The sequence below is a fragment of the Sphaerodactylus townsendi genome, linkage group LG04, assembly GCF_021028975.2.
Source record: "Sphaerodactylus townsendi isolate TG3544 linkage group LG04, MPM_Stown_v2.3, whole genome shotgun sequence".
In the NCBI taxonomy this organism is placed as follows: Eukaryota; Metazoa; Chordata; class Lepidosauria; order Squamata; family Sphaerodactylidae; genus Sphaerodactylus; species Sphaerodactylus townsendi.
The window spans coordinates 84,996,394-85,012,964 of record NC_059428.1 but is presented as its reverse complement, the minus strand read 5'-3'; the positions used below and the strand labels follow the sequence as shown (position 1 = coordinate 85,012,964).

The window sequence follows — 16,571 nt, the reverse complement described above, 5'->3', positions numbered from 1 at the left end:
GCCTTCAGAAAGGGAAATTTCTCAAAGATGAGGGGGATAGTGCGCAGGAAGCTGAAAGGGAAAATCAAGAGAGTCAAAAATGTCCAAGATGCTTGGAGGTTATTTAAAAACACAGTTTTAAAAGCTCAACTGGAATGTGTCCACAGGTTAGGAAAGGCAGCGCCCAGTCAAAAAGAAAGCCACCATGGTTAACAAGAGAGGTTGAGGAAATTATTAGGGGAAAAAAGATGTCTTTTAGAAAATGGAAGTCCAACTTAACTGATGAAGAATACCAGAGAGAACACAAATGGTGGCAAAAGAGAAGCAAGTTAGCTGTAAGGGAGGCAAAAAAGGATTATGAGGAACGCATGGCTGTGAACATCAAAACCAGCAACAAACAGTTCTTCAAGTACATCAAAAGCAGGAAGCCAGCAAGGGAAGCGGTAGGCCCGTTAGATGACAAAGGAACAAAGGGTGTGCTAAAAGATGACAGGGAGATTGCAGAAAAGCTGAATGAATTCTTTGCATCTGTCTTCACCCAAGAGGAGGTGAGGAAAATTCCTGCACCTGAACCAAGCTTCTTAGGAGGCGAAGATAGTGGTAGACAAGGAAGAAGTTCTGGCAGCCATTGATAAACTAAATGCTACCAAATCCCCTGGCCCAGATTGCATTCACCCAAGAGTTCTTAAAGAGCTCAAGCATGAAATTGCTGATCTTCTCACTTTAATATGCAACTTATCCTTGAAATCAGGCTCCATCCCTGAAGACTGGAAGATGGCCAATGTCACACCAATCTTTAAGAAAGGATCTAGGGGGGACCCGGGAAATTACAGGCCAGTCAGTTTGACATCTGTTCCTGGTAAATTAGTAGAATCTGTCATTAAAGATAAAATTATAAAACATGTACAAAAGCAAAACCTGCTGAGAAAGAGTCAGCATGGCTTTTGCAGAGGCAAATCCTGTCTTACAAACTTACTAGAGTTCTTTGAGGATGTAAATAGGCATGTGGATAAGGGGGAACCAGTGGACATTGTCTACTTGGATTTCCAAAAGGCTTTTGACAAAGTTCCTCACCAGAGACTATTGAGAAAACTCAGCAATGAAGGAATAAGAGGGGAAGTCCTCCTATGGATTAAAAACTGGTTGAGAAACAGGAAGCAAAGAGTGGGTGTAAATGGGAAATTCTCACAATGGAGAGATGTGGGGAGTGGTGTCCCCCAAGGATCCGTATTGGGACCAGTGCTCTTTAACCTATTCATAAATGACCTGGAAGTAGGGGTGGGTAGCGTGGTGGCCAAGTTTGCAGATGATACCAAATTATGTAGGGTGGTGAGAACCACAAAGGATTGCGAGGAGCTCCAAGCGGACCTTGATAAATTAGGTGAGTGGGCTAAGAAATGGCAAATGCAGTTCAATGTAGCAAAATGCAAAGTGATGCACATAGGGGCAAAAAATCCAAACTTCACATACACGCTACAGGGGTCAGTGCTATCAGTCACAGACCAGGAAAGGGATTTGGGCATCTTAATTGATAGTTCCATGGGAATGTCAACTTAATGTATGGCAGCTGTGAAAAAGGCAAACTCTATGCTGGGGATAATCAGGAAAGGAATTGATAATAAAACTGCAAAGATTGTCATGCCCTTATATAAAGCCGTGGTGCGACCACACTTGGAGTACTGTGTTCAGTTCTGGTCACCACAACTCAAAAAGGATATCGAAGAGATAGAAAAAGTGCAGAGAAGGGCAACGAGGATGATTGAGGGACTGGAGCACCTTCCTTATGAGGAAAGGCTGCAGCGTTTGGGACTCTTTAGTTTGGAGAGGAGACGTCTGAGGGGGGATATGATTGAAGTCTATAAAATTATGCATGGGGTAGAAAATGTTGACAGAGAGAAATTTTTCTCTCTTTCTCACAATACTAGAACCAGGGGGCATTCATTGAAAATGCTGGGGGGAAGAATTAGAACTAATAAAAGGAAACACTTCTTCACGCAACGTGTGATTGGTGTTTGGAATATGCTGCCACAGGAGGTGGTGATGGCCACTAACCTGGATAGCTTTAAAAGGGGCTTGGACAGATTTATGGAGGAGAAGTCAATTTATGGCTACCAATCTTGATCCTCTTTGATCTGAGATTGCAAATGCCTTAACAGTCCAGGTGCTCGGGAGCAACAGCCGCAGAAGGCCATTGCTTTCACATCCTACATGTGAACTCCCAAAGGCACCTGGTGGGCCACTGCGAGTAGCAGAGAGCTGGACTAGATGGACTCTGGTCTGATCCAGCTGGCTTGTTCTTATGTTCTTATGTTCTTATCTTTACTGATTTGTGAAACCTCTGTACATCTCTGAACACCAGATGCTGAGGACAATTTAACAAGGAATGCCAGCTATTTGCCCTGTATATCAGTTTCCAAACGCATCTGGCTTACACTCAATACGTAGAAAGTACGTATTGTAGAATTTCTTTTCAGTTTTCTCTTTTTATCATTTACAAAAATGACCTCTTTCTTTTTATTTTATACTCTTTGAACCTTCTTGACTGTATATGCTGGCTATCATGTCTTGTTAACTTATTTATTTATTCTGTAAAGAAATGAAATGGAGTCTTTGGCACAATCCTTTGTCTTGATTAGCTTACCTCCTATATAGTTACAAAAAAAGAAATACTTATTCTACTTGTCATCCCCCCAAAACTAAAATGCTAGTAAGTGTTGGTTAGAACAAGGAAGTGCTGACAATGAGCAATAACTGTTCTCTGTATGTTTTGATTACAGTTTGGATCTTGACCTTGAAGGTCACTGATTCATAGCCAAAGACCCTCCCATGCCATATATGATGCAGTGTCAGCAATTTAGGGAAGATAATGAACTCAAAGATCAGCAATAGCACATTTTCAGCTTTATGATAGACACGGCAATAACCTGTGTCAGGACTCACATATCAGTAATATTAGCAGCCATATAAGTATATTGTCCTTCTGCAGATTCTTGGATACAGAGATTTGGTAAGGATGAATAAAGGAAGCCATGACTTCTTGATTACAATGCTGGTATCTAGAAAATGGAAGCCTTGCCCAAACAAATCTCTAGAAGACTTGTTCCTATGTCTGCCTTCATTTTCATACCTCTCAGAAACAATTCATGACGTTCTTTATGTGCCTGCTGCAGTTATTACTTGATCATCTGAATCCACTGACCTGTGACAGCATTAGGGCTCACTGGATTATTTTTTGAACTAATAAAATCATCATGAAATGATTTCGCCTTTCCAGTTTTTCTTTTCTTATGAATGCCAAGGGATGAAATGTGGCACATAGTACATTAGTGAATGACTTGAGAATAGGTGGAGCAGCAATAAATCTGTGTGCACAGATGTCACAGACATGGTCTCTCCCAACTCTTGTCTTACTCTTAAATGCATCAGCGGATCCTATGGAAGTCTTATGGAAGATCTTCATGAAGCATTGTCTAGGTCAGGAATGGTCAAACTGTGGCTCGTGAGCTGCATGTGGCTCTTTTTCATATATTGTGCAGCTAATGGCCAGGGAGGCTGGTGGTGGAGTGGTTCTCCCCCTCTCCTGCTGTGTAAGTCCTTGCCTCTGGCTGCACTGCTGAACAGCAGTGTTGCCAGAGGCAAGGATTTGCATAATTGAAGACATTCAGGTGGTATATTTCTGAAGGCAGCAGGGACTGGCTGAGTGCAGACATCAACTGAGCCTGCACTCAGCTCTGCTGTCTGTAGATTCACCTACAACACAGAGACTGTGGCTCAGCCTGCTCTATGACCATTTTTCCACAGCTAAATTGCACCCTTGTTAGTATGGGAGCACACCTGCCATGGTGCTTTTCGCCACAATTCTACCCTCCCATGGCTCCCCAGTTCTTTCCTGGACTCAAGTCAGGGCTGGTGCTTTATGCCCCAGCTGTTCCCCACGATCCCAGGGCTTTTTCAACAGCACCGTGAGCTCTTCCACAATCGCTTGCACGCATGTAGCGTAGCAGGCAACTGGAATTTTAGTAGTGTAGCAAGCAACTGGAATTTTAGACACTTTTGTCAACCATCATGAAAAGGGTAGCCGAAAGAGGGGCCCACCAATCAGAACACAGTTTAGATATTTCCAACAACAATACATCTGGTCTGGCAGCTTTCTGTTTATTTCTCAGGTAACACTGGGGACCATTCGGGAACATTTTGTAAGACATTACAGAAGATTCAAGAATATCGATCCCAGTATCACAGAACAGACTTTAAAAATATTGATATGAGGTACCAGAAGGAATATATAATATTGGGGGAGTTCCAGGATGAAGTGTTCTGGAGACCAGTGCCCAAAGCTGCTTTAAATTGTTGGAAACAGTAGCTTGAATGAGGTTTTCCCCATTGTTTAATAATGAGGTTCTTCCTCTTCTCTTTCATTAGCTGTTGGGAGTTGGTTCTTAAAAATCAGGTATTCTACTTGCAAAATAAGCACACCAGACTCCCTATAGTGATGGTAAATAGACCAATGGCAAACCCCCCAATATTTATACCCAAAAATGGGTCCTGATGTAGTACCGGTGGGAGGCAAGTTGGCAAGAGAGCCAAAGAGAGAAAAAAGATAGGAGAGGCTTGATGAGTCATCAAGACCAAGAGAATACCTGGACTATTCTCTTGAATACCAATTGATTTCTGGGATTGCTGCAGTTTGGGTGAGTAATGGTCTGCTTGGAGCACTGATTAAATTACCTTAGGGTGAAACAATGGGTATTTGTTAGCCCCATTGTCTAGCCAAAACCTTGGGGGCAGGGGAAGTGTTCAGTGGCCAACCATGATACTTCTCAGGCTTGACACGCAAGATGGATCCCAAAACCCTCTGGCTCATTCCGCACATGCAGAATAATGCACTTTCAAACTGCTTTCAGTGCTCTTTAAAGCTGTGCAGAATGACAAAATCCACTTGCAAACAGTTGTGAAAGTGGTTTGAAAACACATTATTTTGCGTGTGCAGAAGGGGCTATGAGAGGCAGTGCCTTGCTCTTATGTCAGATTTGGCACCCATGTCTTCGTGGCATCCCTTAGTGGGAGGAGGGGCCTGACTGCTTACAACACCTTTTTGCCAACAGCAAAGCTGCTTGAAAAACTGTTGATGGCATAGTTCCACTCTTACCTTTCTAGAATCTACTTGATTAGCAATGGTAACTCTTTTTATCTTTATAGTTCATTTTGCTTTGTAATGTCATACTGACACAAAACACAAAAACATAAAATACTTACCTCTTGCGCTGGATTCCTGAAACTACAAGGCAAATAATTCCAACCATAGTGATGCAAAGAACAACCCCAAACACAATCAGCCAGATTGGCACAGAGTGTTCAACTGGTGGTGCTAAAGTTGGTGGGATTTCCAAGAACTGCAGAGTGTTGTCATTTAGTAAGAAGGCACTGTTGATTCTGTTTCTATTCATTCTTAAAAGACAAAAAAAATATGCATCATAATTATAATTGCAGCAGATCAGGAAGTTATTGTTAAACATCCTGAATGGGTAAAGAAGACATTCTTTTAGACCACAGAACATGGGTCAGGTAAAGACAATTATCTTAATCCACTGCAACATGCCCCCACTGAAATAAATGGGAATATGTTTCATTCAACAGGTACTTGGGAGGGGATCACCACCATCTTACAATTTTGGAGATGTGCAGGATCTCTTATACGTACCTTCACATAGGCACAATGGCCATTCCCTCCAAAATGAAAATACTAAAATAGTATGCATGAGCAGAATATATATGAAGCTCAGAATTGAGTAATCATGTCACAGACCACAGTGTAGAAATTCTAAATGGGATAATCTATTTTTAATTTTCAGAATTCCAAACAACAAATATCCACACAATCCTTTAGTTAAGTCAGTATTAACTGGTTATACTGGTACAACAATTCCTTTAGTAAAGTTTGCATGTCCAGATAATTTTCTACATGAATTTCTCCCATGCATTTTATAATCTTAATGCTGCATAAACAGTCCTGTGTATGTATATAATGCCCTGCATACACTGATTGCACTGCATACAGCACAGGAAAAAGAAAGATGGATTTATGGAAAACATTTTACATATCCAAAGGTGATAGAAATGACAGACATAGAGAGGACAGGGTCTCTATTGCTTTTGTTAGCACATTTAATCACATTTAGTCATATTTAGTGGCATTTATTACTCACTTATATTCAATAATTGTGATATGCTTATTCCTATGTTATACCAGCTATTTTGAGTTGCTCATTGTGGAAAGGCCTTCAGCTCTCGAGCTGGATGGAGGAGAGCTAGACAACAAGGATGTCTACACTTTCTGCTGATTCGGCAGACCCTGACGGCATAAGTAAAACATAGCCTAAAACAAGCCCCTAACACGTAACAAAAGAAGGCCTTTAAGGGTATACCAGCCAAAGCGTTCAGCAGTAAGTCCTCCTGCCTGAATCAAGGTCGGAGACAGAGAGTTGAGTTAGAGTTGCACTTGCCTCTGTCAAGTGCATTCCTCCTGTCAGATTCTGTGTTTTACCATCCATCTAAGTGGGTGAAGAAAGGGACACTGAGATGGTGCCAAGGGTTGAGAAGCGTCAGGAGAAAGTTGTTTTAATAAAGTGGAAAATTGTTTAAGGATTGTCCTGTAATTAACCCTGAGTTTAAGGAGGTAATAGAATGAACGTGTAATAAAGAAGCGATCAATCTATGGGACATACCTCTCAGAGTCGCCAAAAGAAAACATATTTATGTCAAAAGAATCATTAGCCTGGCAAAATTATGTCTGTCATTAAGTTTTTGTATGTTATTCCAAGGTGTCAAGAGTTTTGTAATGTATAGGAATTTAATGACTTAGCATGTGATGCTTTTCTAGAAAAGGGATGGTCCCCAAAGCTGAAGTTGAGTCTTTCCTCCCAGGGTGCTATTGCAACCTGTTCCTTTCTAATAAACTTACTAACTCCTTGAAATAATTTTCTTTGTCTATCTCTTTGATTCTCTAAATCTGAATTGGGTAACTTATCCTGTTCCCTCTAACCGGGGTAACACTTTCAATTCACTAGAGAATAACTCTAATAACTCAGTCAATAAAGGTGCTTGCACCTGCCATGTTCCTGTAGTCCCAGCTGCAAAATCTGCGTTTTAGAAGACCCGAAACTGAACTGATTTGAGGGTATGTGAAGGCCTGGTCATTAGTTTGTATTTGTTTCTTAGCAGTAGAATATAAAATTCAGTACCAGGCATTTTTACACTTACATATCATGTCAACAAGGGAGGGACAATATGTTTTCTGGTGTAGAAAGAGATTTATGGTAAATCTACTTATACGAAGTGAATGTTTCAAAGAACTGCCAACAATATAAAGTGCATTCCACTAGTCTTATCCAGGTCCAAGAAATTAATAATCAGCTTTCCTTACTAATGCAGCAAAGTTGGTTTTAAGTTTCTATGTAAAAAGCATTTTAATCTGCTCATAAGCTTAAAAATTAATCTTTCCCAAGGAATGCATGCTTGTTCATTGTCACATTCACTCGTACTGAACAAGAGGCATGGCCCCTTTAAAACATAATATGATTTTTAAAGGCAAAGGACCACAGCAGTTTAAAACCAAAGAGCTATTTTCTACTAGAATACTGTGCCATGAGTAAATAGATAGCATTCTTACAGTGATACAATGCATTAGTACAGTTCTTTCAGAACTCATAGAAACATTTGCTTCTCACAATTAAAAAGGGTGATCCATAGACAATAAAAGACAGATATGGGCTTCATGATTGGACCAGTTGCAATGATAACAATGGAACTGCCCATCATCTTCTCCCATGCTGCAGCCAACTGGGTTGAAGACCAGCAACCCCTACTATGCTGTAAGTTCTGATGAGATTTGGCTTGGTTGGCTCTCGGCTGCTAATGACCCTTCACAGTGGGGGTCCATTGAAAACATACCTAGTAAGTGAAAGGGCAAATCTTCCCTGCACCCAGGCAGGAAGTCCACTATAGGGAATGGGTCTTACCCTAGTCATGGTTGTACAATTTGCCCTACAGGGTTATTGGGAGATGTAAAAATAGAAAGTTTCATCAAAAACATAAACATAATCCTATGTTCCTTTCACAAAGGGAGTAACAAGGTGGCTTCACCCAGGAAAAACTGCAAGAAGATGTTACATTTGATTCACTTTATGATGACTCAGTACTTGCAATCTTACAGCAGACACAGGATGTACTTCAAATGAAGCAGGATATAACATGGTTTTCAGACAGTAAACATTATTCATCCATCTATACTAATGTCAGATAATTGTGTGTTCCTGTACTGATTCCTTAGCATTCAGCAAGGTAAACAGTTAGCATTTGGGATGGACATGTAAAACTGTGTACATCTTTCTAGGGACAGTTTTCTAAGGGTACTGATTTTTCACCTTATGTGTTATATTTGACAACACTCAACTGGAAATGTAGAAAGCAATCTTGTTGACATAACCTTGCATCATTGCTTTGGCATCATCACTCAAAAGGGAACATGAGACAAGGCCAGAACAGAAACCTATTCCTGTTCACCTCCAAGTCTGTCAGTCAGGGCTTTGGCAGGTAGGTTGAACTTCATATTACCTAGCACACAGCACATTAGCTACCTCTATGTGAAATATGTCTTCTATGTCTAGTCTTGCCCTCCTACAGTCACAAGTGTATGTGTGAAGCTATGTTCATATCTGTTCCTATGTGTGAGTAGCAACTCCTAAAAAAATAGAGTTACAAGAAAGTCACTTTCCTTCCCGTTTTCAGTGTATATGTTCATTCCTTATGCTTTCTTCAGGCAGTGCTTATGATAGAAGAGAAGCAGCATGATGCAGCAGACAGAGCAATGGGGATGGATTCAGAAAATCATGGTTCAAATCTCCACCCAGCCAGGATGAACTGAGCCACTGAAGCAGACATGGAGGGTATAGCATAGATAACGGATAAACCTCAGCCAGTGTAATGCAGTGGTTAGATCTGGTTCAAATCCCACCTTTGCCACAGAAGCTTGCTAGGTTACCTTGGGTGAGTCAACCTAGCCTACCTTATATGAATAAAACAAAGAGCAGAATATAAGTAAGTAAGTAAGTAAGTAAGTAAGTAAGTAAGTAAGTAAGTAAGTAAGTAAATGGATGGGTGGGTGGATGGATGGATGGATGGATGGATGGATGGATGGATGGATGGATGGATGGATGGATGGATGGATGGATGGATGGATGGATGGATGGATGGATGGATGGATGGATGGATGGATGGATGGATGGATGGATGGATGGATATTGGGAGTGCTACAAGTTCTTCTGACAAACGGTAAAGGGCATATACTGCTACAAGTATACTGCTATAAGCTCTTCTGACAAATGGTAAAGGGCAAAAAACTGGTTAGAACAAACTGTGAGTATAGGGCAGTCACTACAATACCTTATAGCTGCTTCTACATCAGTCCTTGCAATAGGTGTGGAATTAGTGGATGAATCAGTGATCACGAACCAAAATGATATCCGATCTGTTACATTGCAGAGCAACACATTGGAGATTCTGCAGACAGTTTTAAAAAAACAAAACAAATCAAGGTGAATCAGAAAGTGTAGCAATCCATGTATAAATGGTAACAAGAGATAGTAGGGTTCATATCTATTTGTATTTATAGATTTATTATTTAAAAAACTTGTGCTTGGTATTCAAATTATATGACACATCGACTTAAAGTGTGGGCTCCAAATTCTCAAAAAGCTTCTTTTTTACTCTTATTTTATATGTTTTAGGTCAGTGGTGGCGAACCTATGGCACGGGTGCCAGAGGTGGCACTCAGAGCCCTCTCTGTGGGCACGTGCACACAGAGCTCATCATATGGGGGGAAAATTCTCCCCCCCCACACACACATCTAGGCTGCTCTGGGCTGCTGGACTTGATGTGCATGCACCTCAGCGAGCAGGGAGGGCTCAGCTGGCTGGTGCCTGTGTTCCAGGTGACTGCTGCCTGGGAGGTGGGGGGGGGGCGAGGCGGCAGAGATGCTAGAGAAGTGCAGAGTGGCGGATGTGGGACTTGCTGGAGGCTACAGCAGGCTGGCCCCTGCTCGAGGGGATTATTCAGGTTAAATTGCTGCATTGGCACTTTGCGTTAAATAAGTGGGTTTTGGGTTGCAATTTGGGCACTCGGTCTCGAAAGGTTCGCCATTACTGTTCTAGTATAAATGTGTATATGGACTAAAAACTGGCTTATTAGACTCTAACAAAGACAATGAAAAAGTTTGTATTCTACCTAGACATCTCAGAATTCTTCTTTAAAGCACAAGATTTTCAACTTAAAAGGCAGAATCAAATCCAACTAATAAACCCAAGAAAATGCGCAGCACACTGGCTGGCTGGTAATGAAAACACCAACAATTATAATCAAATGAATAGTCTATTATCATTTCAAACAACTCAAAAGTGTTTTGTTTACATAAGTTCTTAAACTATTAGTAATTGCATCACAATTTCTTAAGTATAAAGAGGTATAGTTCATAAGAAGCTGGATTCCTTATTCAGTGTTATTTATCAAAAACAGCAGAATGCAAACCACAAAAGTCCATAACAGAATGTGGTGCCGGTAAATTCTTGCCAAAGAGTTTGGATGCTGCTCAGCTGTTGTAAAATCCAAGCGTCACTGTTTACAAGCTGCTCCACTGTAGTAATGCAAGCCTTGATAAATAATGATATGAACCATACAATTCTGTTTACAAGCTGCTCCACTGTAGTAATGCAAGCCTTGAATTATCCAAGAGCTTGCATTATGACAGTCGAGCTGCTCTTCAGGTAACTGAATTTTACAACAGCTGAGCAGCATCCAAACTCTTTGGCAAGAATTTACCGGCACCACATTCTGTTATGGACTTTTGTGGTTTGCATTCTGCTGTTTTTGATAAATAACACTGAATAAGGAATCCAGCTTCTTATGAACTATACCTCTTTATACTTAAGAAATTGTGATGCAATTACTAATAGTTTAAGAACTTATGTAAACAAGACACTTTTGAGTCGTTTGAAATGATAATAGACTATTCATTTGATTATAATTGTTGGTGTTTTCATTACCAGCCAGCCGGTGTGCTGCGCATTTTCTTGGGTTTAGTAGTTTCACGCCGCACACCTCTTTGTGTTTATTTGTAGAATCAAATCCAAACCAACAGGAAAAGCCAAAACCCAGGCTCAGGAACACAGAGACACTCTGGAAAATAAAGGCAGCAACAGCGTTGGGAGCCTGAAAAACAATGGCCCTGATATTTCTGGTTATTCCTGCTGAATACTTCCAGATTTTTAGGAAATCATTTCCCAGTATCCCAAAAAATCCAAGATACCATCCAGAGGCCTCAATATTTTAAAAAATACTAAGGTATTTTTCAGATATATATTGGATTGGATATGTCCAAATGTACTGCCTTACAACTCCCCCCCCCCCCCTGGTGTTTCTGTTAATTATGGATTATATAGTAGACTGTCCACTGGTTACTGAATTTTAAGTTAATTACTTTTTAAAATTCTTAATCAAGTGATCAAATCTAAATACATTGCCAAAAGCTCAGTACAGCCTTTACCGTGAATTAATTTTCAATTTAATATTTGTGACAGTCCAACCATGCCATATTATACAGTTATCCTCTTCTAAATCCACTGAGGTCACTGCAGATAATTCAAATTACTAATTATCTAGTCCTGATGTTCACATTGTAGCTTCCATACATTGATTCTGAAACAACAGAAATATGGAACAGCACAAACAGAGCTATCTCAGATATGTTAAAAACAAATTTTCAATATGAAATATCCATCCACAATTATCTAATCCATTTCAAGACTCGTAGTAGACATTTTAGATAATTTTTGATTGATAAATTAGAGGACACCTTAGCATCATTATTCCTTCTTCTTCTTCCAGGTCATGGCTTCAATTGCCACTTTAAACCAATTGTCTGAATTTAGCAGGAAACTCAAACTTGCCATGTTTGGAAATGATGCTGAAAGAATAAATTCAATTGTACAACTATCTTGTCAAGAAGAACAGTACACATTTCATTATCACTTGAGGGAGCTATGTACAATAAAACTTCTTGTTTGGTTGTATTCATACTAAAATTGGTTCCATTGCCACTTTTCTATTGGGGTAAGGACTAAATATTCATATTGTGAAACATAATTTAAAACATCTATGCTCTGAGGCACAACTCCTTCCAGTGAAAAAAGAAAGACCAAAAGGAGATCAGGCACAGGGACAAAAAGGCACAGCTCCCCACACTCCAAACTAGCATCCAAACTAGTGAGCCAAGAAACCTGGCAAGGCACTGTGGCACTGTGCCCATAGAGATATCTCAGCATAGTGCCTAGATGGCTTCCTAGGCACTTTCAAACCCCTCCTTAAGGTAACATTGCCAATAACTGTCTCAGATGACATAGGCGATGCATGGATTTTCCATCTAGGTACAGCTTCCATTTGAATCCCTTCCATTCCACCTGGAATATTAGAGTACTGCCCAATTTACACAAGACAGCAACCATACATATTGCACTTCTGATACATGCAGCTGATTCACATGAATGGAACAGAACATCTGTAAAGGGCTATGTATAAAAACAGCATTCTCATCTGATAAGACTCAAAATGGCTTTCAAATTCAGTCAAAATATACATGAAATCTTAATGAAAACAGTCAAAATTTCAATATTAAGTAAAAGGACCAGAGGAGTTTTAAAACATATCCTGTTACCTAGCAGGAAATGTCTTCTGAAAAGATGTATTTATTCCATTGTGGAAGACTATAATTTCTTGCAAGGTCCTCCACAGGGAACAATGGCCATTTACACACTTGTGATCTCCTTGCATTGAGCATACATTCCCTTTGGGTTTGATTCTCGGTCATGCACACATTTCCTTCTCTTCAGGAGTCACCCTGCCTTCACTTCAGAAGATCCCCATAATTTCCAAAAGCTTTAAAAGTGCAACTTTCCCTTTCTCTTTGCAGGGAAAGTGAAGGAGATCAGCATGCATTCAGCTTTCTTTGGGGTTTCCTGATCCTCCCTCCTTTTCTCCACTCACACTAAAGCAGTTCCTTTCACTCTTTGGGCTACTATTTCAGAAGGATCAGAAAGGCTTTTTTTTTCATTCTGTATGAAATTGACAAGAAATTGGTATGGTTTAGCAAACTAACGCTAGACCAAGGAGGGCAGGAAAAAAGATGGCAACCTCCCCAAATGGAGACTGCACAGAAACAAAAAGGCAGTGGGGGAGGGGGGAATCGAACATCCACTTGGCTAGTGACACTTCACAGGAGGAGTATCCCTACACAAAACAAAAAACAAAACAAACACAGGAAAAGTCTACTTCAAAACAAACAGTCTCCCAATAAGTAGTGCGTGCATGAATGGCCAGTAGCTCTCCAGAGTCATTTCAGGACACAAAAATGGTATGGGGGAAGGCTGAGTCTATAGTTGCAATAGGAATTGGGCCAAGAATGGCCAACTCTGGCTTAGGAAATTCCTGGAGTTTGGGTAAGGTACCTGAGGAGGACAGCGTTTGGGGAAGAGGGGGAGTTCAGTAGAGATGTAATGCTATAAAGTTTGAAGCTGCCATTACCTCCAGTGGAAATTATCTTTGTATGATAGAAAAAAGTCATAATTCAGGGAGAACTCTGCCCCTTGAGGTTGCTAACCCTAATCAGGGCTGTGTTTGTCTGGCAGGAACATAATTCCCATCTAAGTTTGCTAACCCCCAGGTAGACCCTGGAGATCTCCAGAATTCAACTGATCTCCAGATGACATATACCCGGCAAAGTTCCCTCCCCAAATACTGCCCTCTCTGGGCTCTATCCTCAAGTCTCCAGGAATTCCCCAACTTGGTGTTGGCAACTCTACTCCTATCACATGTTGGAGGCCATGAGATTTGTATTATATGAAATGGCCTTGTAAGATGATTCGTTAGAAACAAAGCTGGCGTAGGCTGATTCTGCTTCTAATTTTACATTTTTACTTGAGTATTTATGAAACAAAATACATGCAAGTGGTGGTGTGGAAAGGACTAGTTCTATGATTCCAAATAATCTGCTGAGAAACTGGGATGTTTTAATGTTCACAAGCCATTTTCAGTCAATGTGTGCATTTTGCACTTGAGTCCATTCACTAAGGCATTGCTGTCAAGTGAGAAGAGGTCCCCTTAGCAACATTCTAAAAGCTGCTATCAGTTCTGTTTATAACAAACAAACAAAGAAAAGCTGCAGGATACTGTTTACTCATAGCTTCCATCTCTAAGGCACAGATAAGCCCTGACCAACGACACATTTAGTCTACCAATATGTTTTATAGTGGTGGAGTATACCAGCAACAAGGAGAAGGATCTCCTACATTGTGAATTATATAATGTCTCATTTTTAGCTAATGCTCCATTCTAACTAGAGTTCAGCTAGCTTTCATTAAAAAATATTAAAATACCGCAATGCACAATAGTGTCAGTAAATCTCTCAAATGTTACTTTTTGCAGATACTATTCTCACTTTTTAGCACCTTCTATAATTTAGCAAACTGTCACACGAAACATTAATAGTGCCACTCAGTGCAGATGGTTCAGACTGGTGTAACTCTGCATAAGAGCCAAAGTAGGATATGGTTTCAAGCCAGTAGTCTGCATATTGGTAAAGTACACTGAATGCCTACTGCAACACACCAAGCTAAACTATGTATCTTAAGGTATGAGAATTCAATACATTCAGTGAGCACTGGCTCCCATTTGGCTCCTGAGCCCAATTCAAGCCCAATTAATGTATAATGCCCTAAATGGCTTGGGCCCTGCCTATCTGAAGGAGCACCTTTACACATATATGCCTGCTCAGGCACTGAGGTCACAGGGGGAGGCACACCTGGTGGTATTTCCCCCCACCAAGGTGTGGGAATGGGAGTGGGTGACAGGGCTTTCTCCATGATTGCCCCCAGGCTCCGGAATACAGATTTATTTGGGGCCTAACTTCTATGGGTTCAGGTGCATGGGAAAAAACTTTTCTCTTCACCCAGGCATTTGGCTAGCCTTCCTGGAAGCCCCTTTACAGCTGTTGATGAACGGCTGAGGGAGTGGAGATTGGGATTAATTTTTATAATGTTCTCATTGTCTTGTTTTACTGCTACTGGTCTATTTATGATGTTTTTATCCGTGTGTGTTATTGTATTGTCGAAGGCTTTCACGGCTGGAATCACTGGGGTGCTGTGTGGTTTCCGGGCTATATGGCCGTGTTCTAGCAGCATTCTCTCCTAGGACACGGCCATACAGCCCGGAAACCACACAACACCCCTGTGTATGTTATTGTTTTAACTTTATTGTGAGCTGCCTAAAGACCTCTGTATAAGGTGAAGTAAAATATTTATAAACAAACAAACAAATAAATTTTGGTTCTAAGCACATTCTCTGAATGTTTTAAATGTCATACTTAAATGAATTCAGCAAATGGTTTCAGTTTTCATTAGGAAATGCTTGTTTTTATTTGTGGACTATTAAAATTGTACTAAGTGTGAGTCACTACATGCAACCCCCAAACCGACTTTCATGATATAGTGAATTGAAACAACAGAGAACCTATAAAACAATTTACCTCATGGCCAGACCAATTTCAAGCTTCTAATGAAGTGAGGATAAAGAAATCACATCACACACTGAAAATTGACCAGCTGTGAAATGAAGCACTCATATATATACTAATTATTTCCAACCTCCTGGCATAGTATAGCTTCCATCTCACTTAGAAAAAATACAAGAGAATTAAGCATATACTTACTGTGTTGTTTGTTGGATGGAATATCTTCGCATGGCAAAAGCCACCATTGCTTTAAATAGATATTCTTCACTAGAATCCCAAGTATACTGTAAAGCAATAAACAATTATTATGGGTAGAATGTTAGGGGATAACCAGTGGTGGGATTCAAAAATTTTAGTAACAGGTTCCGATGGTGGTGGGATTCAAACAGTGGTGTAGCACCAATGGGGCTGGTGAGTGAGACACAAGCGAGGGAGCATGGCCAGGCATTCGAGGAGTGGGAAGACATTCCTGGGGGGCGGGACTATGCATGGCAAGGGCAGCATGAGGCGCACATTTTGCCACAGAGTGCAGTTCCCCTTCGCCCCGCCTCTAGATTCAAATAATGACTGTTTAAAGTATTAAAAAAGCAATATACCGAAAAATAGTGTATTATTTATTTTTTATATAATTATATTGATTGATTTTAAATAATAACATAAGTAAGGAGAGAAACCAAAAACTGTTTACAATTGCTAACATATTACAAACATGTCTAATTATATCTCTCTCTCAACCCCCCAACTAACATATCCCATATTGCTTCCCTCCTTCCCATATTTCCCCCCCTCCCTACTTTCTACTTCCCCTTCAGATTCCTATAACTACTTTATCTATTCCACTTGAAAGAAAACTAACAGAGGGAGAGATCCAAAATCCTTGATCTAAAAGAGTAGTTTAAACTCCTCTCTTTCCAATATAAATTTTAAAGGAAAAAAAAAGAAAAATCTTTACCTATAATACTTTCCCAACCTTTATACC

General features: G+C 40.3%; 1 protein-coding gene across 3 annotated transcripts in view; it reads right to left on the bottom strand.

The window, feature by feature from the left end:
* Positions 1-5,231: 5,231 nt before the first annotated feature.
* Positions 5,232-16,571, bottom strand: part of CLTRN (collectrin, amino acid transport regulator) — a 31,353-nt gene continuing 20,013 nt past the window's right edge. For all 3 annotated transcript variants that reach the window (XM_048494652.1, XM_048494651.1, XM_048494653.1), the window contains exons 4-6: positions 15,791-15,876; positions 9,421-9,537; positions 5,232-5,427 (exon numbers count right to left, since the gene is read on the bottom strand). In XM_048494652.1, the coding sequence (XP_048350609.1) occupies positions 5,232-5,427; positions 9,421-9,537; positions 15,791-15,876 (399 nt within the window). The remainder of the gene's footprint in view (positions 5,428-9,420; positions 9,538-15,790; positions 15,877-16,571) is intronic.